Source organism: Miscanthus floridulus, chromosome 16, assembly GCF_019320115.1.
Source record: "Miscanthus floridulus cultivar M001 chromosome 16, ASM1932011v1, whole genome shotgun sequence".
Lineage (NCBI taxonomy): Eukaryota > Viridiplantae > Streptophyta > Magnoliopsida > Poales > Poaceae > Miscanthus > Miscanthus floridulus.
The window spans coordinates 109650207-109672598 of NC_089595.1; the positions used below are offsets into that span (position 1 = coordinate 109650207).

General features: G+C 45.6%; 3 protein-coding genes, 2 non-coding genes and 1 pseudogene across 7 annotated transcripts; 1 reads left to right on the forward strand and 5 right to left on the reverse strand.

The window, feature by feature from the left end:
* The first annotated feature begins 327 nt into the window (after nucleotides 1-327).
* LOC136512493 (uncharacterized) lies at nucleotides 328-3389 on the forward strand. Of its 3 annotated transcripts, none has more exons than XM_066506456.1 (8): nucleotides 328-496; nucleotides 641-831; nucleotides 912-1067; nucleotides 1452-1621; nucleotides 1755-1869; nucleotides 2004-2066; nucleotides 2162-2236; nucleotides 2953-3389. In XM_066506456.1, the coding sequence occupies exons 1-8, from the start codon at nucleotides 331-333 to the stop codon at nucleotides 3283-3285; spliced, it is 1269 nt and encodes a 422-aa protein (XP_066362553.1). In that variant the 5' UTR covers nucleotides 328-330; the 3' UTR covers nucleotides 3286-3389. The 3 variants fall into 3 exon arrangements, with proteins under 3 accessions (XP_066362553.1, XP_066362554.1, XP_066362555.1); XM_066506457.1 differs by having other exon boundaries at nucleotides 641-804; XM_066506458.1 differs by having other exon boundaries at nucleotides 641-798.
* A 156-nt stretch (nucleotides 3390-3545) lies between these two features.
* LOC136512496 (uncharacterized) lies at nucleotides 3546-9359 on the reverse strand. Its single transcript, XM_066506460.1, has 15 exons — nucleotides 9193-9359; nucleotides 8989-9066; nucleotides 8821-8870; nucleotides 8562-8615; nucleotides 8282-8334; nucleotides 7964-8036; nucleotides 7521-7582; nucleotides 6703-6771; nucleotides 5782-5890; nucleotides 5449-5516; nucleotides 5170-5270; nucleotides 4811-4906; nucleotides 4377-4444; nucleotides 3961-4006; nucleotides 3546-3865 (listed from the first exon to the last, which is right to left on the reverse strand). Exons 1-15 carry the CDS (start codon nucleotides 9253-9255, stop codon nucleotides 3764-3766), a joined length of 1092 nt encoding a protein of 363 aa, XP_066362557.1. The 5' UTR covers nucleotides 9256-9359; the 3' UTR covers nucleotides 3546-3763.
* A 6201-nt stretch (nucleotides 9360-15560) lies between these two features.
* LOC136511253 (putative pentatricopeptide repeat-containing protein At1g68930) lies at nucleotides 15561-18461 on the reverse strand (annotated as a pseudogene).
* On the reverse strand, nucleotides 17207-20878 carry LOC136511254 (large ribosomal subunit protein eL33w-like). Its single transcript, XM_066505391.1, has 4 exons — nucleotides 20842-20878; nucleotides 19911-20149; nucleotides 19759-19811; nucleotides 17207-17409 (listed from the first exon to the last, which is right to left on the reverse strand). The coding sequence occupies exons 1-3, from the start codon at nucleotides 20876-20878 to the stop codon at nucleotides 19770-19772; spliced, it is 318 nt and encodes a 105-aa protein (XP_066361488.1). The 3' UTR covers nucleotides 17207-17409; nucleotides 19759-19769.
* On the reverse strand, nucleotides 18177-18298 carry LOC136514632 (small nucleolar RNA snoR86). The gene has a single exon (XR_010773779.1). It is a non-coding gene; the product is annotated as a small nucleolar RNA snoR86 (small nucleolar RNA).
* LOC136514630 (small nucleolar RNA Z221/R21b) lies at nucleotides 18593-18690 on the reverse strand. The gene has a single exon (XR_010773777.1). It is a non-coding gene; the product is annotated as a small nucleolar RNA Z221/R21b (small nucleolar RNA).
* Nucleotides 20879-22392: the final 1514 nt, after the last annotated feature.

Consider the following 22392-nt stretch of genomic DNA (forward strand, 5'->3'; position numbering starts at 1 on the left):
ATGTAGATCTACTCATGTGGAGTCCAACAAAATTAGATTTTTTATTTTATAATTTTTCTATGATTTACTATGATTTTTTAAAGATTCATCAAAAATAAAAAGGGAAAATTCAACCCCACCGTTACTGTAGCACCCCACCGTTACTGTAGCAACCCGCTGTCAAAAAACCACCTGGGGTAAAATAGACGGTTTTAGAAAATTTAGGGGGTAAAACAGACGGTTTCATAGTTGGGGATAAAGTAGACCATGTATGAAAGGTGGGGGTTAAGTAGACTTTTTCGCTTCCCAAACCCGAGAGCAGACCCCACCTACGTGGCCGCCGCCGCCGCAATGTCGGACGAGGAAAAGGAGAGGGAGGTCCGTTTCCAGGACTATTTTGATGAGCAGCGAAGAACCGCCAGGGAGAGGATGACTGTCTTCGCTGAACGTGGGGAAGCCAAGAGGAAGTATGGCCATCGCCCAGACATGCCGCCGTTTGAGATCTTCAAGTTCCCAGGTAGGTAGGTCGGCTAGGTGGGCTTCGCACTTCACCACTAGGTCGCCGTTGGATTTCGTTATTTACTATTGCTAATATGTTAGCTTTTGTATCTCCTTGGTAATTAATTTGTCAACACATGAGCTCTTGGTTGCTGTACTTCAGATCTTTTGGAGAGAGCATGGGGATGGGACTGGTTAGTGCCATGCTTGTCTTCAAATCGTTGGGGCGAATATAAGAAATATCTCGAGGTGTACTACGAAAACAATATCTGCAATGGAACCAATGATGGAGAGGATGGGAATGGAATTGCAAAACTAGCAGTATCGGTTTCTTCTTCTCCCTCAATAAACCATGTGCTTATATCTTGTTTGTCCAGCTTACTTAGCTTCTTGTGTCTGTAGATCTGATTAGTCTATTTGTGAAATGTTTCAAGTGCATCAAGATGGAGCATGAACTTGTGACTATGATGAAGTGTTGTCCTAAAAAATTCAGTGATGAGATCAGCCAGAGCCATAAGGTCACCAAATGTGCAAATGAAATAGGCAAAATGAAATGTTGCGAGTTTCCTGCTGCTGCTATCGCTTTGAAGGTGTGTCCATCCCTGCTTCTAATAAGTCAAGCTAGACCTTAATTTGGATCCATTTTTTATTGAAGTTTTTTCTATTTTTCTCTTGTGCCAATTGTAAAACACGGTTTCAAGTGTATTAGGGAGGAGGCTGATCTGATGTGCCAGTCTTTGATAAGTGGCTGTCACAGCTCCATTTATGGCTCCACTTGGAGTATCTGTGGTAGATTCCGGCAGTATGCTTTAAGCTTTATGACATACAAAGCGCCTGCACATATTGCTGCTTCTGCCACCATGATTGTACATTTTTGCTTCGCCAAATCAAACTGTAACCTACTTAATCTGTAGTGCTAACTCTTCGATATTTATTAGCTTTTTTTTGTGTTGCTTGCAAACTAATTTCTATAGGCCGCAACAAAAGGCACCAACTTCATCATTGACTTACTAAGGAATCAGGGTCATTACAAGGATGATAACTATGATGAAATTTTTTTCGAGATCGTGACTCATCGGGATTTTTCCTTGGAAACAATGACGAGAATATCCAATGAATGTTCTGCTGCAGAAGAGTCTGCAATGTATGATCTGCACAATAACATATTGTTCTTATTGCACAAATATTGTTGATTATCATTGCATGTATGACGTTCTATACAGTGTCTGTTTTCTTTGGTGCAAAGCATAATGATGTATTGTTTTGCTCTAAATTAGGGGCAGCAATGTGAGCAATTTGGTATTTGGTGAATCTAATGATAAGAATTGTTCTGAGAATGAACTAGCACAAAACAACAACATGCAGGAAACAGAAAAGACAAATCAACAGAAGGTAGATAATTCACAGAAATTTGGGCTGCTAGCTATGTTTTGCTGTGGAACTCCCTTACAAATATGCAATTAACTATGATAAACCAATGACATCTCTGTTTCTTTTGTGGGTATCCTTACTAACCCATTGAATAGTGTTCAAAGGAGAATTGTGTAGAAGGAAGCACTCTGGACAACATTGAGGAGCCAAAGATTGAGGTAGAAACTTAAAAGAAAATTGTGCTGCCTGGTAACTTTTTATGGTTTTCACATGGAACTCCTTGCTACCATTGATTTGATGAATCTGATGACAGGAGCACGTGGAATCGTTAATACAAGACAATGTAATGAACCATATAAAGCATCAGTCAGAGGTAGATGTTTCAAAGGTAATTTTGCTGCTAGTTCAAATCTGTTAACTCTCATGTTCCCCTCAATGAACTTCTCACAAACACTCAATTTTATTAGCTTCCATAGTTGATCAAAATTCTCACCGATGAAGAGTATAATGAGACTAGTTTGCCAAGCCCTTGAGCACAAAAAGTTCGAGTCTTTTCTCTGTGTGACATTAAAAAAGTTTGCAATTCCATACCTACCATTAAAAAAGTTGAGCGATAACAGGTGCCAGTGGTCCGAACTTTTTTTGTCCTCCACGCTGTTCCGTCCACATTCCTTGCTAACAGTGTCAAATGGAGCTACGAAAAGACAGAAATGCCCTCAGGCTAGAGAAGCTAGTTGAAGTTGCGTTTTCCTCCTGTGCCACTCCCTAGCTCAGTGTTTTGGCGCCAAACTCTTTGGCGTTGGCGCCAATACACCTCCCTGCCAGCTCCTATATAATAGGTAGGTTCCCTCTCCATTGCTCTCCCTCCTTCAACCTCTCTTGTGCCATGTGTCTCAAGCTTCAAGCAGATATGGAAGGAGGGGAAGGCGGGTCTATTGCCCGAACTGTGGTGTGCTTGCCAACCAGTTCACATCGATGATGAAGAAAACTATCGCTGTGTCTTCCACAAGTGCCCATATTTTGCACTTTGTGTTGCTCCTTAGCTCCTTTTTTTTTTTACTCGCTGTTGTTGGGTTGTTAATCTGTGATTGTTTTGGTTCTCAGGTTGGAGGTTGTCAGGATTTGATGGGTCTTCCAGCTGTGGAAGGAGGTACATCAATGGCACCTGCTGTACAGACAGTGCCAGCACCTGCTGCATCAATGGCGCCTGCTGTACAGACAGTGCCAGCACCTGCTGCATCAATGGCGCCTGTTCTTCAGGCAGTGGCAGCATCTGCTATTGTTCCTACAACACCGCCTCTGGCCATCATCCAGGAAGCTTACCAGGCTGTTGCAGGTGTAGAGAATAGAGTAGAGGCAATCCAGCATCTTAGATTGATTGAGAAACTGGTCTGTGTTTGCATCTTCCTTGCTCTGTATGCAATTATCATGAAGTAGAGGTCTATGTATGTGTAGGCAAATAAATGAATGAATGTTCATCTAGACCACAAATAGCATGTCTTGATATATTGTTCATTTCACCAGCATGCAAAGCAGAAGAACACATTGCTTGTAAACAAACTAAGAGTCTTAAATCCCACAAGTACTAGTTATCCAGACCTTAAATTACATTACATAGTAGTTTGGTCACCTCAGAGTCTCAGACCACAATAGGTGTTCTCAAAGCAATACAACATCAAAAGAACCTGCGAATGACATTTGTGCACGAGACCATCGACCAACACTTTCTTCATCCCCAATAAAGAATGATAATCACATCAGATCTCACTGGGTAAAATAACATAACATGGCATACTTTTGTTGGTGCATTAATCTGAGCTGTGATTCATCCCACACCAGCATGCTTCTGTCACTTTGTGTGAGTTTCGCCGATTGGCTATATCAATATACATGCAACATATGTATCTAGAGTTTCTTATTGTGGCGTCAAGGTGTGCTCCACGCTCTTGCCGATAACACTCGCCAAGACCCTTTCAGAGTACTCGCCGTATGTAAGTGTCCCGTTTGGTGGAATCAACTGTCGAGTCAAAAACAGAGTGGTCATTTCTCATTTGGCGGGAGCAGAACCAAACCGTGATGAAGCAAAAAAGTGAAGACTCTGTTTAGACAAACCTCCTTGTAATAGCGTATTTCACTTGGAAGCTTCAGCAGCTCATCCCTGCCAAAATTTTCAAATGATGATTTCACTTTGGAAACATGCGTGCGGATAACATTGAGAAGTCACAAATAGCCTATTAGACCTGGCCCTAGCTTTGCCATCAGTTTTTGTTTTGTTTTTGGCACAATCAGGCTGAACTAGACTAACATAAATGGGTTAAGTTTAAAGAGTAAACTGGGAAGTATGCAACTGTATATCCTGGTGTTTGTGCATTACATTTCACAATTGAGATGGAGGAAGAAACCCTAACAACATAACCAAAGAAATCTTGGCAATATAGGTGGCACAATCTTTGGTACAGAAAGAGCAAAAGTACAAGTGAGCTATCATTTCTACCAGATGCCAAATGGGAAGACAAAACTGCACTTACCAATCTGGCTGAATAAACAGAACAAAAGTTGACCGATCAACATCAGAAGCATTTTCGCTGCTGGGAGCCTATAAACATTGGCAACCATAAGAACTTACAACCATGGGACCATCAATTACAAAGTGGACATGTTTTGGTTTCATCTAAACAAAAAGAAGCAGGCTTAGTTAGTTGTATCCATTAAGATCGATTGTCCTTAAGATTTAAGTCATGCTTTGGTTGGTTGCATATGGGGTGATAGAGCCACTGGCTGAGACACAAACATGCCAGTACAAGATAGACCAGCAAGAAAAGCCAGACTTTGTTTCCTTGGAGCCAGGCTCAGAAGTTGCTTTTATGCCATTTGGATCAGGCATAACTGCCCATGCGTTCATGCAGGCAACCAAATGACACATTTAGGCCAATTAGAAAGGTGAATGTTGATTAGAAAATACCTTCACACAATGTGGGGTTGCACAGAGATGACCTCTTGATAGTATTTCAGCACTTTCCCCAATTTGGTAAACCAATTCATCGTCCTCAAATGTGACCTAAAGTGTCCATTCAAAAACAAATAAGCACATAACACCTAGCTCTCTGAACTGAATACAATGTAAACATGGTCCATGGCTCCATGCAATTGGTTAAACAACAATGAGCAATGATCGGTCGAAGGTTGTCTATAACACTATATTTCCCAGTGCTGCAAACGTGCATATCATTTTTACTTGATGCTTAGTGAAGTGACGACCTCAGTAAGTTACATTTGCATGTCATCTATCTCAAGGCGAATCCTACATTGAAAGAAAGTAACCTTAACAACTTGATTATCACGAGTCCGAACATATAGCCCAGTTCCAATATCAGGACAGGGAACCTCCTCTGATTTTCTCGTGAACAAGCCACACGTAAGTCCTGCATGTATGCATAAAACTATCTGAGAACAATGAATGTGAAGACAATAAGAGCATTGAGACCAAGAATTCCATTAATACGTTAGGTTGTGAGTATAAATTTGGTAATAAATATTTGTATCACTTGTTTGATCACATGTTATCACACAGACCCAACCCATAGGGGTACCATGGGTCACCTGTCAAAAATCCATAGTCAGTATGCCATCCACACCATGACGAAACAGATTGAACTCCATCCTGTTTGCTGCAATAACAAACAACCATAAACTTTTAGAGAAGACATTGGAAATCTTAGATCTGATTAAAAATCTTGGATACCAAAATAAGGGCAAAGTTTTGATCCACATGGGCAAAGGATGTACTATGTGAAAACATGCAGTGTATTAATGTTGTCCTCCTGTAAAATATACTGAACCTGTGTAACTCTAAGTTTGCCTAAAGGTTATGTGCTAATTAGAGCCATTTGATTTTCATGAGTTTATGACTATACATATGCTTGCTGAGTGTACCTAAATGATTTGGGAAAGTAGTACAGCAGACGACCCTTGGGACACCTTGAGTTAGCAAGTGTCTTCTCAAGGCTTTCACCAATGTACTGTCCCACTCCTTTCTGCATTACTGAAAATCACAGAGACGATGATTCATTTGATTAAATGGTACAACAACAACAACAACAACAACAACAACAAAGCCTTTAAGTCCCAAACAAGTTGGGGGTAGGCTATTTGATTAAATGGTAACTGAAATAAAATATTAAAGTTCGGAGAAAGATTCAGTTAGCATGTATGTCATATTTTACATATATCATAAAATTTGTGGTTACCAGAAAAATTCAATGGTTTCCTACCACCCCGAATTGCTTCCATATCAAAAACTTAAAACAGCTCCTTAGTAACAATTTGGCTACTAAGCTAAATAAATGGATATCTGACAAAAAAAAAAAACAAAACTCGACCCCTGGGGGATTGACCTCCCCCTTGAGGTATATCACAGAAGGAAGAAATTTCCTCAAATTGCAGGGTCGAGAAAAGACCCTGAAAGCTGGCTGTCCAGGACATGCCTGCAGCACATATATCTGAAAAAGGGGTGCACTTTGTACAAGATACACTACTATTGGGTGTTGCATTGGATTTCACCATATATCAATAATAACAAAGTATGCAACTGTTCTCTGAACTCATAATACATAATGAATAATAAGATGCTCAAAAGATCATTAACTTTTACATTTACACAAATGCATATACTACTATTATGATATTACTATGTCCTATGAGTTAAAAAAAAATCTCCAAAAAAAGTGCAGTGCACATATTTCATTAAAAGAGGATAAAAGATTCCATGGCTCACTCATTAATTTTTGAACCAAGTGGAGTTGATGTCTTACAGATAAACCTTACTAAACATAGCCATGGTTCAGTAGTACATACCATAGCGATCACAATGATGAGCCAACATCAAGCCAACTTCCAACATCAATTTTCCAAGATCTTTGAATGCTACAATTGAAATAAATGTTATACATATGGGCTTGATTCTTGTTGACAAAATCATCTTTTACAAAAAGAACTCACATACACTTAAATAGACATTTCTATAGCGCATAGAGACTTCAGAACTTAAGAAAAAGACAGCAAGTCATTGACAGAATGAGAGGTCTGTTAATATTAGGTCACAATCCTCTGATGGACGAAAATAAATGGGCAATGTGATGCATCACTGTAACTCTTTAATGCCTTTTGCATTTACCTTCTTGAGATCCAAGAGACACCAATAATGTAAAGTATGCACAACATCTGTTCAGAGAACCGAGCCTAGCTCGGTTAGCAAAACTGGCTTGTTGCCAGTACCAGTACGCCCACCCGCTTTCGAGCCTAAGATGGCACAGGTAGTCACCTCCTCTCTTAGAGGGTACGAGGGAAAAGGTCACTCACCCATTAAAGAAAATGTAAAACATGTACTCATATTATCAATATAAACATGTTGATTTAAACTGGAAAGCAATTTCTTGAAATATGCGCTGTCACAGAATTAGCTAATGAACTTTTGTCATGTGCAATGCATGTATATGCATTACGTAACGTATGTAAACCTGAGAAGCAGAGTGTCAAGTCTCACTACTTTAATTCGTAACAACGTTAGAGTTTAACAGTAATTTTCTGCTCAAGGTAACTACTATCAACTTGTGATTTGCAATAAGATTTCTTGAATGTACATGAATACCTTATATGGCCTGTAAAACACATACCTATTTCAAGCTCAGGAAGATGATCAGTTGGCCATATGTTTGGTCGGCAGTACGATGGGTATCTAAATGTTATATCATCAGAAAGAAAACAGGAACAAATATCAATATGAACATCTAAAAATGAAATCTAAGAGGTTTTCAACATATGTAATATGCCACACCTAAAAATTGGAGTAATAATTTCGTTTGCATAAATGCTACAAACTGTTCAGATAAGTAGCAAACATTACAGATTTAAAATGATACAGCCAGCAAGCTTGAGCTGCAGTGAGACAGTGAAGTTACCATTCACTAAAAGATGCTTCAGTACATAAAACAGGGTTGGAACAAATAATAACATTATTGTTTCAAAAACAATAATAACATCATCAAGTTTCTAGTTGTCAGGTATACTTAAAGTAGACTGTACACAGAAAGGTAACTTAGGATTAGGAACATTATACCTAGTTAGAAGCTCATCATCAGTTGTTGGGACATCAAAAACTGGGTTGGCGAAATAGGAGCCTTTGGCTGTGTCTGCATAAAACAGATGAAATTTGCCTTATGGGCCTAAAAGCATTCCAAGACATTGAGTGCAAAATTGAAAGACCATTTTGACCTGAATACACTACTGTTGCAACTAACTTTTTTTTTTCCAATTGCATTTCCCCCTACTAAGTCATTTTCATTATTGTAAAGTTGATCCTCAAACTGATAGGCTTAGAGGATGCTCTATATACAATGTGAGGCATGATTACACAGAGTGAAAAGATGTTGTTTACCCAATCTTCCAGGCTCGATTTTTTCTTCCACACGACTCCAACCAAAGTGATATCTGTCAAGCAAGGCCAATAATAATGCATACGAAATACATAAGGTTTTGTACGAACTGAAGTGCAAGTTATATATAAATCCTAGCTCTGGAGCTCATATTTTTCCGAAAGAAAATGAAGTAAGAAGAACGAAAAGAAGAGGGAGGAGCATTTAAGACTTTAAGTAGACACTATAAGCAATCATGCCAACCAAAAGCTCTCTGGTGAAGAGCATTCTGTAAACTATGACCTGCTATCTGGGTCCTCCAGTTGTTTCTTCACATCATCAGGAAGGTTGACGATCCTAACAAACAGTGCCACAAACAGTAGGGAGCGTAAGAAGTCTTTCAGCAAAGAGTTCAGCTAGCGAAAGGAAAAAGGCACAAAATCGTAAGAAGTCTTTCAGCAAAGAGTTCAGCTAGCGAAAGAAAAAAGGCACAAAATCATGGCATATCGCCCTGATTGGGCCTGAAGCCCCTGAACATAGATGAGAATGCAAGACAACATGCCTTGGCGCCAAGCGCAGCAGCCTTTTCCTGAGCTCAGGATAACCGGGTACCTGCGTGCACAAAGCAAACGCACTCCCACACGTAAGCTCAAAGTCGAGAGAAATAGAAATCGAAATCTGCTCATGCTGCATCTCAGCCTCAAACGTATAGCACAGTAGCATCACTCACGTCGGCGATGGAGACGATGCCGAGCCCCTGAGGCCCGAAGCCTTCCTCGATGAAGCCGCCCAGGTCCTTGCTCCGATCCTGCGCGCACCGTACCCGCCGTCAGTCACAGCCAGCAGCTCCAAGCCAATTAAGCCGCCTCCAAAGGAGAGATGAAACGCCGCTGAGCTGGCAATGTCGCGTCGGCGGTGGCGGAAGGTTAGTTACCCTGAGGTCGGCGAATCGGATGGTGACGGCGCGGACGGACGCCGGCGGCGGCTGCTGCTGCATCGCGCGAGGCCGAACGGCTTGGTCCCGGGACTTGCCTCTCTCTCCCTCTCTCTCTCTCTCTCTCTCTCGGAGTCGACCACTATGCTGTTCACCGGTGGCATGTGGCGTGGCAGCGCGGCACCTGTTGTTTTCTTGGGTCCATTTTTTTAGGATGCGGCTCCTGTTGCTGATCGGTGAAATAGGAGCCTTGTCCAGTTGGCCGTTTCCCGTTTGCTCGCATCTAGGATTCTAGGCTATCCCGTTCGCTATGCAGGCAAACAGACACCGACATCGACAGGCCAGAACAGCCAGGCCATCGTTAGGCTTCTTCGCAAGCGATAAACGATGGCGGAAGCCTAGATTTTTTTTCCGAGAGCGTGGATTGGCACGTTTTTTATTAAACAGGATTAAGAAGTCTTCTTATAAAAGTGTGGGATGTGATAAATTTAAGATTATCAAAGCCCTTGTCCTATCCCTTTGTAATCTCGCACGTGACTGTGATTACAGTGCACTCATTCTGCGACTCTAAGAGCTATGTATTCACGTGGAACGGCGCCGCTCATCAAGCGCTCCTAGCTGCCTAACCCAGCCGCCCACCAAAGCGTAACCTCCTCCTGCTCAATGGCCTCAAGCAACTGCGCCGGTGACGAAGCGATACGGTTGAACGTTTTGGCGTTTCTTTCCTTCCACAGAAGCCATCCGACGAGGAGCAGGAGTGAGTCAAACCCACGGCGCAACACCCCTTGGGCAGCCGCTTCCAGGAGGTCGACCACCACCGCATGATGTTGTCCTGGTGAACGACGACCAGATCATGCAGGAGGAAACGTCGTAGGCATGAATCCCAAACCTCGCGGCTGAAGACACAGCCGAGGATTAGATGATCCATCGTCTCGGCCCAGGGTTTTCAATTTCGGTATTGCAAAAATTTCGGCCACCACCGAAACTACCGAATTTCGCGAAATTCGGCCGAAATTTCGGCGAAAATTTTTAGAGACTAGCACATGAAGTATGTTTTTTCTAAAAAAAATATTTAAATCTAAATAAATATTAGTATGATTTATGACTACACATTTATTGAATACAAAAATATGCAATATAAACAATAAAAAATTGAGTCTAAAGTTATATAACACATGTATTAGTGTATTACAAAATTTCGGATTTTTCTTTCGGCCACCACCGAAATTACCGAATTTCGCGAAATTTCGCCGAAATTTCGTCGAAATTTTGAACCCTCTCTCGGCAGCTTAGTTACAGATGATGCCATGCATGACTCAAGATGGCAACAGGTACCCGAAACCCGAGTACCCGACGGGTTTTACCCGATAAGGAGGCAGGTATGGAAGACATTTTGCACCCGCGGGTACGTTATTGGACGAATTCTTGTACCCATCGAATATGCGGGTACGGGTGTGGGTGTATACTACCCATACCCGCATACCCGCGGGTAAAAAAAATCCGCATAAATAATATCCAACCTCTGCAATTTTAGCCCATATAAGCATATAGCCCATATTTGGCCCATATAAGCATATGAGTATATATATTCCAGAACTCCCTCAAACCCTAATCCTCATCCTCACTCCACTCCACCAGCCCATATTTCTGTTTTACTGCTCTATTGTTGATTTGTTTTGCTGGAAGCTATTATATTTTGGTGTGTGAACTCGGGTATATTGTCGGGTAAGAATTACCCGTCGGGTGCGGGTATGGAATGAATTTTCTACCCGCCTACGGGTACGGGTAACCCGACGGGTAAGATTTTGATCTGGCGGGTGCGGGTACGGGTGGCCAGTACCCATCGGGTACGTACCCGTTGCCATCTTGATGCATGACTAGCCAGAAGAAAAACTTGGACGCGTGGGGGCGCCGACGTCTTCCGGATCAACTTCGCCCCAAGCGGTGTAGAAGAACTGACGAACATCACGCCATAGGCTGACGACGCGGAGTACTGCCTGTCCGCCGTGAGCCGCCAGCTGAACGTGTCGGGCACGCCGGGCGACAGCTGCACCCCCTGGACCATGTTCCATAGGCTGATGAATTCAGTGATGAGCCTCATGGTCCTTGGCCCGGCGATATGGTGCACCCAGGCCCTTCCTTCGAGCGCCTCGGCAACAGAGCATCGCCGTCTTCTCTTTGGCACCGCTGCGAACACCGACGGGGCGATGCGTCACACGCAGGAGCCCTGGAGCCAGTTGTCCAGCCAGAAGAGCGTGGACTCGCCGTTCCCCAAGCCAGAGACCGTGGTCGCTTGGAAGACCGCTGCGACCATATGTTCTTCACGTTCTGGTAGGGACCCCCAAGAACGTTCCGGACCAACTCGACGGAGCCATGGCCACCGAACCCGGAGCGCCACTCCGGCGCGGCGAAGGTCCGCTACGCCGAGGCCACCTAGGTCGCGCGGCCTGCAAACCGTCGTCCAGGCGACCTTGCAACGTCCCCCAGAAACCGAGTCTGCGCCCGCCCAAATGAACGCTCTCCGCAACTTGTCGATGCATTCGATTGCCCAGGACGAGAGGCAAAGTGCAATGGTCGTGTGCACTGGGATGGCTGAGAGTGTAACCTTGACGAGCGTCGTCCTGCCGGCGACGTTAAGCATGTTCCCCTTCCACCTTGGAATGCGGGCGGCAATTGAATCGATGATCGGCTGCTCATCTCCCTTCTTCAACCGGAAGATGGACAAAGGAATCCCCAGGTAACGGCTTGGGAATCCCTCAATCCTACATGACAGGATGTCCTGTACCCGTTGAATGTCAGCCGGTGTGCAGTGCAACGGTGTCGCTACACTCTTGTCGAGGTTGGCAAAGAGGCCCTACGCATGGCCAAAGATTTGGAGCACTGTCTTCAGTGCGACGAGATCGCTCTCCATGGGCACCACAAACAGGATCACGTCATCGGCGTAGATGCTGGTTCTCTGGGTGATCGCTGCTGTCCCGAGCTGGGAAAGGAGGCCCTTGCTGTCAATCCATCGGATGGTGTGGTTGATCACCTCCATTACAAGGACGAAGAGCATCGGGGACAGCGGGTCGCCTTGCCTTAAGCCCCTGTCATGGCAGATTCTCCTCCCTGCACGGCCATTGAGCATGATCTTTGTGCTCGCCGAGCTAAGAATGATGGAGAGCCAATTCCTCCAACGACGGCCAAAGCCCATACGCTGTAGCACCTCAAGCAGGAACGTCCAAGACACGGTGTCGAAGGCCTTGGCGATGTCAATTTTGAGCAGGACGCACGGCCTGCGAACGGCGTGCAGTGCCTTGCACGATAGACGCACGGCTCGAAAGTTATCCTGGATGCACCGTCCTTGATGAACGCGCTCTGGTTGCGGCTAACCAGTGCGTCAAGCTTTGTTGCCAGGCGGTTTGCCAAGCACTTGGTGATCAACTTGCCAATACTATGAGTGAGGCTGATCGGGCGGTAATCACGGATTTCAGTAGGCTGTGCCTTCTTCCTGAGCAGGATCATGTAGGCGTTGTACAGGTGAGAGAAGCTTCTCCCGTCTTGCGACCAGAACGCATAGAAAGCGTTCATGATGTCAGCCTTGATGATGTCCCAGGCCTTCTTGTAGAACAAGCCTGTGAACCCGTCAGGTCCTGGCGCCTTATCGTTTGGCAAGTCCATGACAACCGCGCGGACCTCTTCCTCGCTGAAAAGCACCTCGAGGTCACTAAGATCGAGCGACGGCAGGCCGATGGCGTTGAGGTGTATTCGTCTGGTGCGTTCAAAAGAGGAGCCGAGGATGGAGTTGTAGTGGTCATAGAGCGCCTGCGCCATGTTATCATCAGTGACCAGCTCGCTTCCCTCGACCCAAAGCGACTGAATCATGTTCTTCCGACCTCTGTGACACGCCTGCAGCGAAAGAACTTTGTATTGGCGTCCCCTTCTGCAAGGAAAAGCAGCCGTGAGCGCTGCCTGGCAATGGTTCTGGCCAAGGAGGCCAGACCCAGGATTCTCAGTTTCAGCGACGAACGCAGCTCTGCTTCCTGTGCAGTCAATTCCCTGCTCTCCCGGGCCTCGTCAAACCGCAGCACGACCTCGCGTGCGAGTGCAAGCTGGAACCTGACACTGCCAATCTTGGAGCTACTCTAGCTCTGAAGTGCCTTGGCGACGCTACGAAGTTTGCAGTCCAGCACTCTGAAAGGGTCAACATCGCCAGGTGGTAGCGACCACGTCCAAGAAGCCTGGCATTTTCGCCCAGAACGACTCAAACTTGAATCTTCGTTTCGCCCTCGGAGCCACGTCCATGAGAAGAAGGAGTGGGCAGTGGTCGGAACAGTCAGATGACAGCGGTTTGAGACAGTGGTTTGGATGGAGGTCGAACCATTCCACCGAAGCAAACACGCGGTCCAGGCGTTCAAGAGTCGGCCTGTCCCGTTCACTGGACCACGTGAATCGCCGTCCAATCAGATCAATCTCGTGGAGGTGCGCACGACTGATGAACGAACGGAATCTTCGCATGGCACGGCGGTCTAGGCGATCGTTGTTCTTGTCCGCAGCCTGGTAGATCATGTTAAAGTCGCCGCACACCAGCCAAGCCCCAGCATTGGCCTCCCTGAACTGCAATAGCTCCGCGAGGAACTCCACCTTTTCTTGGTCGTGCTGCGGGCCATAGACGACGGTGATCCACCAGGCGTCCTGGGATCGTTGCCCGGCGAGCTTGGCCGTCAAGGAGAAGCGCCCCTGGATGACCTGGGAGGCGGTCCAGAGTTCCCTGTGCCACCCAAGTAGAATATCGCCGGAGACATTTACAGCCGGGACAAAGACGTAGTCAAACAAGCTGCCTAGAGTTTCATTAGCTAAAGTGTTACAGACTAAAGTGTTACAGACTGCAGAGAGCTTAGTCTCCTGCAAACAAACGACCGAGGCCCGGTGCTGGACCAGGAACTCTCGCACGACGTCGCGCCGCACGCGTCCATTCAACCGGGCGGGCTAGGCCACATCCCCATCCACCCCGGTCATGGGTCCAAGTTCATGGCCACCGGGTCGAAGTCGCCACCGAATAGCAGCTGGAGGGCTTCCTGCTTGGATGCGGAGAGTGGAGTCTGAAAGGCCGCCTTGTATTTGCGCACCGTTTCCGTGTCGACACTCGGCGAAGCCACAACTACACCCAGCTTCTGCATGAGCACGCACTGCGCCTGCCTGGTGGAGTTAGCCTCGCGCAGCTTGGCGGCCAGGCGGTCGCTGCGGCGCAGTGACAGGATAGAGACCGGCGTCCTCGGTTTGCGCAGCCTAGGCGGACCCTGGACAATAGGCGTCTCCATCGTGATGCACAGCCGTTCCTCTAGCCTCTCCTGTAGAGGGAGCAGCGGTGAAGGTTGAGCCGCTGCCGAGGGCTGGACGACGGTGGCCTCATTCACGGACGGCTGCGGTGTGGCCGGTGCAGGCGATCCAACCGGGTCCTCGCGAGGTGCTCCCATCATCTCCAACTCGGTGGCCTCCCAGGCACCCGGGGCCCGTCATCGACCATCAGCCACAGCTCTGGCCCGTCATCAGAGTCAGGCGGCCTTGGCCCGACAATACCGGTATGCATAACATTCCAGCAAGAACCATCAATGATTGGCTTCACTTAAAAGCCAATGTGTTACAGTTGACACAAGTCATCCAAGTTGCCAATAACAAGCCTCTACTGTCTATCCAGTGAAACAAACTAAAAAGCGAGGGTATGCTAAACTATTCAGATCCGCCATTGGAAGCAGCCTTCCGGCTCAATCTCCTCCAAGAGACAAACTTGACTGCACAGGCAAGGATACCTGCTAAGTCAGAAATGAAATGATTTCTGAGTTTACAACTATGAAATGTGATGCGAAATGAAATAAAGATTGTCAGGGGAAGGAAAACCCCACACTAGTGGAAAACTGTACAGATAGCCATGCTTATTTTGCCCAACAGCAGCATGATAGCTGCAGCACCGGACTTCCACAAACTAAAAAACAGCAGGGATGCAACCTGATTTTACAATTTAACTACCACGATCAGTTGCGGCCTCGCCTCATTCCCGTCGCCCCCAACAACAATATAATCGATAAGCTTGTCAATATCTCAGGAATTGGAGAAACTCCAGCCTTTGCATTGCGAGATGTGGACAGCCTAACACACGCAACATGTGGAAGGAAGATTATGCTTCACCAGAAGAATTCAATAATATCAGCCCCTGATTTCAATAATCAACAGCAGGTCAAAACAATTTGTCATCAACTCATCACATTCAGTATCTGGAGCAGCATCCTTACATAGCTGATTGTTTTGATTAGAACTATCACCTACTGTGCAGTGAGATTTAAACCACCTACAACAAAGCTGTGATATAAAATACAGCTTTTCTATGAAACTTAACGAGGCATCACCAATATATCCTCCTTCAAAGAATCAAGACTCTGCAATATTTGAAATAATTCAGGATGAGATTGGTCGGCCATTATAAAAACATGAACGCCATCACACAATTCAACCCAGCTACACCCAGGTTCTTTCTTCACACACTCTCTGCTCATGCTCTCCCTGATTGCCCAGGTCTCATGCCAATCATTCCCTGATGCATGCACGCTTGATAGAGCAACCCAGTTGCTGTGGTTCTCAGGGTCAATCTTGAGCAAACAGGATGCTGCCAATTGACTTAACTTGGCGTTCCCATGTATTCGAGATGAGTTAAGTAACGCACTCCAAGCAGCAACGCTCGAGTCAAATGGCATATTCTCAATGAATTCAAGAGCTTCTTCTAGGTAACCTCACCTGCATAGGAGATCTGCCATGCATCCGTAGTGCTCAGGTTGCATCTTAACTGAGCTTGAACCATCAGACATCAAATTGAAGTAGTACCAACCTTCTCTAACAAGTCCACCATGGCTACAAGCTGACAAAACCGCAAGATATGCTATGCCATCTTGTTTTACTCCCAAGTATGCCATCCTGTCAAACATGCTGACCGCATCCTGTACACGACCAAACTTGCCATAAGCTGAGATCATTGTGGTCCAAAGAACAGCATCATTTGATGATACTGCTTTGAAGACAAGCTCGGCCGAATCGACACCACACTTTGCATACATATCGATTAAGGAGTTCCTGACAACGACATCTGCTTCAAATCCACTACCAACAACCTGTGAGTGCACCTGCATCCCCTGCTTCAATAACGCCAGCTCGCCACACGCATCCACAACTATGGAGAATAAGAAGCCATCCACGCCAACGCCACAAGAAACCATGGAAACAAACAACCTCAGTGCATCCTCAGCCTGCCTACTCCCAAGAAGAGCTGCCATCATCGAGTTCCAAGCAACTATGTTCCTGACAGGCATCACCCTGAACACTCTCAATGCATACTCTATGCTTCCACACCTTGAGTACATGTCAAGAACCCCGTTCTCCACAACCGGGTCGACTGGTCCATGCAAGCTCATCTTGACCACACTGGCATGGATTTCATTCCCGAGAGCACCGTCAACTCCGCACCACACGGCCCGCTCTGGCGCTCGCTGCTGCGGAACCTCACCTCCGGCATCCTCGGCCCGTCACGACTCACGGGTCCCGCTGTTCGCACCGGCGCGGCGGCAGGCTCTGGCCCTGGTTTCCAACCACGGGCGCCAGAGCAAGGACGGCGTGGGCGTGGTGCTTGTCGTGGAGTGCCTCCAGTTCGTCGTGTTCTCTCTGCTCACCCACAAGGAGAGAAGGAGGGAGAAGAAACAGAGGAGAGAGACCTGGCAAGTGGAGTGGGCTAAGATCCGTTTGAACCCAGATAAAACCCAAAATCAAATTTAGAGACTCAAAAATAACATTTTGATAGCAACCTAAATGACACACCACGTCAAGTTTGAGGACAGACCATGAATCTTCTGCAACTGGGCAAACACCCACGTCAACAGAATCAAGTTTATTGCTTGGTTGCAACAAAGGATTAATTCCAGCGTACCTTTTATTGCTTCTTTATACATTTGGTTGATTTCCCTAATACCCTTTATTAACTCATTAACTCGCAGGTTGAAACATCCCAGCTTTGCTTCATTTCAACACAACAAAACAGAGTTACACTTGATTTAAGCTGTCAGTTGAAAATCACAGCCAAACCTGTTAAGTGAAAGAAAAAGAGGAAACTCCTATGCTAAACTACTCAAAATCGTCGTCAGAAGCTTTCCGGATCAACCTCCTTCAAGGCAAATGCTTGACATCATAGTGAGATACCTGCTACATTCAAAATGGAGGAATTTGTGAGTTTACAACTATACACTGATTTACAACTATAAAGGATAAAGGACGCAAATAAAGATTTAAGTAACACTCCACACTAGTATAGCATTGAGCAGTAGAAAAACCCCAAAATACAAAGATCAACATTGCGCTCTAAAAACAGTACCCCTTCTTTTTTTTTTAAATGCAATGAAGTGATTAGCTTGGCATAAACGTCATATATTTTAAAACAGATTCAATATATCAAAATTCCAGCCCATGCTAAAGATTTTGTATTTAGAGTCCCACGTCTAGTAAACTAAAGAGAAATTCAAATGATATGCTAAAGTTTTCTAGCTCAGACCAATACAACACTTTTTAAGTCTGAGTCATAGTCTAACACTGTTCAACCACCTAGTGAAAGATAGACACATAACCACCTAAATAGAAAGAAATATAATGCAGGGACGGGCTACAATATGATTACACACAATAATCAAACAGAACTATCTCAAACTCCAAACACGTTGCCCCGCGAGAGAGCACAAATGTGAAGACAAGAATAATGAATGTTGTGACCAATGGTCATTGGAGGCAAGGCTGTGAGGAAGTGATCAATGCGAGACCCATCAACCAAACAACAGCCTCGTACTATCAGACCACTGCATTTGCTTATAGATTAGTTACCATTTAACTCAGGAGAGATCAACCAAACTTAGGACAGCTCTAGGAAATGATTTATTCAGGGACAGAGGGAGCAGCTTAGATCACAGATAAGAGATGATGTAGCAGCTTGTTCGAGGCCATCACAGAACAGATGGAAATCTGAGCGGCACGGAGAACTGCAGTTTTGTTGTCGCCAACCTTCAATGCAAAGATCGCCACTTATCTGGCCCCTTTGCTCTGCAAATTGGCTTCATCTCTTTTAAACCATTATATTCATGGAAACTGATTCAAAGCAACAAATCCAAAACAAAATAAGGACAAGCACAGACAGAGGGGAGGTAAACTCGAGAACCATCAGCGGCAATTAGATTTGACCTCAAATAAGATTCAGTCCGCATCATGGTTGGATCTGTCGACCCACATCATCTAGTTCTCAGTTATCACCCAAGAACTCCACGAAACAGAACCAAATAAGTATCACATTAAGCAGCACGAACAAATGGAGATAGAAGAAAGCACACTAGTAAGTAGAAGGCTCAGACGAAAAATGGGTAGAAAGTTTGTTTGTCAGCCCAAAGAGAGAAAATCCCCTCATTCAGAGTGGTGCATGACTTTGCATCATCATTGCCCTTACAACCTAGCTTTCCTCTGCATACAAGGAAGAAAGAGGAACAACAGAAGAGATAACAGATCGAAAATCAAGCAATGAACACACGAAGGCAATCAAAATACAGGACACTGAAGAGAAAACAGATCCAAATCAAGCAATAAAAACACAAGCAGAAGAAATGACAGAATTGGCTGGCTCCGCCGGACAGAGGCGGTGACGTGCCAAGGCAACGATTCCTTAACTGCTGTGGCAGCAACGACAGGGTAGGACTGGATAACCATTAAAGGCAATAGCATGAGTGTATTGACTACCTAGTAAGGCACAATTTACGACAAGAAAGTCAAACCAAGCAGGATATAGAATACAGTTTTCTAGCTCGGACCAATGCGTCAACAGTTTTTTTAAGTCTGCAACATAGTCTAAAACTGTTCAACAGCCTAGTGAAAGATAGATACATAATCACCTAAATAGAAAGGCATATAATGCAGAGCCGAGCTACAATTCGATTACACAATAATCAAACAGAACTATCTCAAACTCCAAACATGTTGCCACGCGAGAGAGCACAAATGTAAAGACATGGATAATGAATGTTGTGGTCATTGGAGGCAAGGCTATGAGGTGGCGGTTGATGAGAGACCCATCAACCAAAGTACAGCCTCGTACTATGAGACCACTGCATTTGCTCTAGGGCCCCAACATCCGAGCACCCCGCAGAGAACCTGCGGGTATTTCGAAGCTAAAAGGAGAGCTTCCCCCAAGTGGCATGGGACCCTTAATTAGACACAAACAACAGAAGGATCAAATACAGGGCAACCTAAGACCGCAGCTTCTCATTCTGATTAGACAGCCTTTGAAGGTTTACATCGCCAACATACAAGACACAATCAATAGCTTGCATTAGCACTGATAGAGAAGTGTTCAACTTGACATCTAAGCATATGCATCATGGAACACTGATACGAGTTGTATTAAATCTGACAGCTAAAGTGTTTGCATAGAGTAGCATTAAAGCTGATATGTAAACTGATATCCAGCAAGCAACACACCACACATTCAAACGACTAAGGGGTGAGAAGGCATTCTACCTCGGTTAGAGTCAAACACTGCTGGGGTACATGAACACGCGGACCTTCTTACCCTGCAACACCATTATAAACACCCATCAAAAAGGCAGACAAAAAAAATACCGAGTACTCCAAAAAAACAAAAAAAAAACACCAGCAGTGGAGAGGCTCGCCATGGAGCTGGGCGGGAGGTTGGACCGGAACTTGGCGCGGACGACGCCGGAGTTGCCGTGCGGGCGCGTGACCTTGCCCCAGATGCAGCGGACGGCGGTGCCGTCGCTCTTGGTCTTGGCCTTGTACACGTAGGCGATCCGCTTGCCGCCGTACCACGCCACGTCCTCCTTGGTGCTGACGCCCTCGATCTGCAGCAGCGACGTGTGCTCGTACTGGTTCGACTTGGAGCGCTTGTAGCCTAGGATCAGATGCGCCGGAAACAAAACGAACGGAGACGACGGGTCAGATCAGATGCTTGCTTACCCCGGCGACGGGATGCGGGGGAACGTAGCAGGCTGGTGTGGCGGCCGCGTACCTGACTCGCTGGCCCTGCCGTCCCTTCACCATACTCGCCGCCGCCGGAGTGCCGCACAACGAGGTTGGGGATAGGGGAGGGAAGTGACGGCGTAGCGAATGAACCCTAGTCCGTGGGGGAGTGGGGGGTTTTAAAAGTTTCTGCTGATTGATTGGACGGCTGCGATTGCATCGAGTGGAGAGGGTCCGTGTCCGTCAAGTGGGCCTGGCCTAGGGTTCACGCCACTAATACTTTCCGTATGGGCCTACTAATTCTCCTGGGCTGCGTTTCCAGGCCCAAATGGAACTTGTAGGGCCTGTTTGGTTTCCCAGGGGCTGCCCCTCAATAATTGTAGCAGCCAGGGGCAATTTGTGCATCAGTAGGGATAATTTGATCTTTTTTCAACTGCTTTAATACAGTTTAGTCACTGAAACCAAATAGGAGTGACTAAAGTTTAGTCCTTGGCAGTGGCGAAGCTACCGTTCAGTGGCTGGGGTCGTCCGACACCGATGGTTTGCGGCGAAGCTCTTATACGTAACAAATTTTCACCGTGCAAGACCCCCATTAAGAAAATCATACGACCCCGGCAGCCTCACAGTCCAGCATCCGTAGCTCCGGCCCATCGTCCAACATCCCGCACATTCAAGCTGAAGCTTGCACGTTCAGGCAATCAGGCTAATAAGCCCACCCTGAAGGCCCATTTTTCATCGTCCATGCCCATCGTCCGAATCTACAGCAGCAGACCTGAAGTCCAAAACATTGACACCTCCGACTCGCTCTCCTCTCCGACGCTACAGCTCCTATCGCAAATCAACTGCAGGCTGCACCTAGGGCGGCGGTCGGTGGCTGGCGATCGACAGTTCGACAGGCAGGTCGCGCCTCGACGGCGCCGACGCCGGCGCCGGCGACCGGTGGCAGCCGGTGATAGTGATACCGCAACCCTCGCTGACCGCCAGGCACCGCGACATGCTCTCGATCAGCTCTCTCTGAACTCTGAATTTTGGAGATCAGCTCTCTCTGAACTCTGAATTTTGGAGACAGGACATTCTCTATGTCAGGTATTTGTTTTAATCATATGTATGGCTGCTTGCACATGAGCACATCAATATCTATCTACTTTAGTGTTTAATTATGTGACTAATTTGTAATTTGATAGGCAATCAAAGCACACCGGAACGATTCTTGAAAAGGAAATCACCTCCGCCCAATGATAACGAGAATAATGATGGAGATATTTCAAGAACAAGAAGAGACGGCACTGCATCAAATACAAATCATACTAGTCATCGCCCTTCGCGGATATCACGACAAGAGGTAAATTTTGATGAGCTTCCCTATGATCCAACTGATAGAAGGAGAATATCAGATTACATAGGTGACCAGCTACAAAATGATGTAAGGAGAAAGTATTTGACAAGAGGTCCTTGTAAGCCACCATCTGGTTTTAAGTTTCCACAAACAATGATTGCTGGATTTCCACACCGGTTAGGTGACTTGCAACACAAGTGTAGAGCTAGCACAAAATTCGCTTCGACATCTTATTTACTAACCACTTGTCTTAATGTTGTTGTAGAATTTTTTAATAGGCTATTCACCCCCCTCTAGCCATTAGGATCTTTCAATGATGCATTTGTAACAAATTGTTGGGATGGGTGGAACAAATCTGATAGGCCTAGAGATCATGTAGGCAAGAAATGTGATAGTTTTCATAACATAGCTATGAAAAGATGTGACAATTTGTTGAAACCTGGCCAATCAATTGGTGAAGTCATTTTGTGAAAAACATGGCATTCCCAAGTTGGATATGGATGAGGACTATATTGATCGTCATAGGCCAAGGAAAAAGACCAATCGAACCAACTATCAACATTATAGATATGATTGCTTCAATCCAATTATTGACTTGCAACTTGCAGAGTTCAATGATCGTTTCAATGAGGTAAACTCTCAATTGCTCACTCAGATTGCTGCTTTCAGCCCCAAGAATTCTTTTGAGGCTTTCAAATTTGAGAGTCTAATGGAGTTGGCTAAATCATATCATGATGATTTCAATTCAACACAACTAAGGGATCTTGGTCGTGAGCTTAATATTTATATTGACAATGTGCGAGCAGATGAAAGATTTGCCAACATGAACACAATTTCCG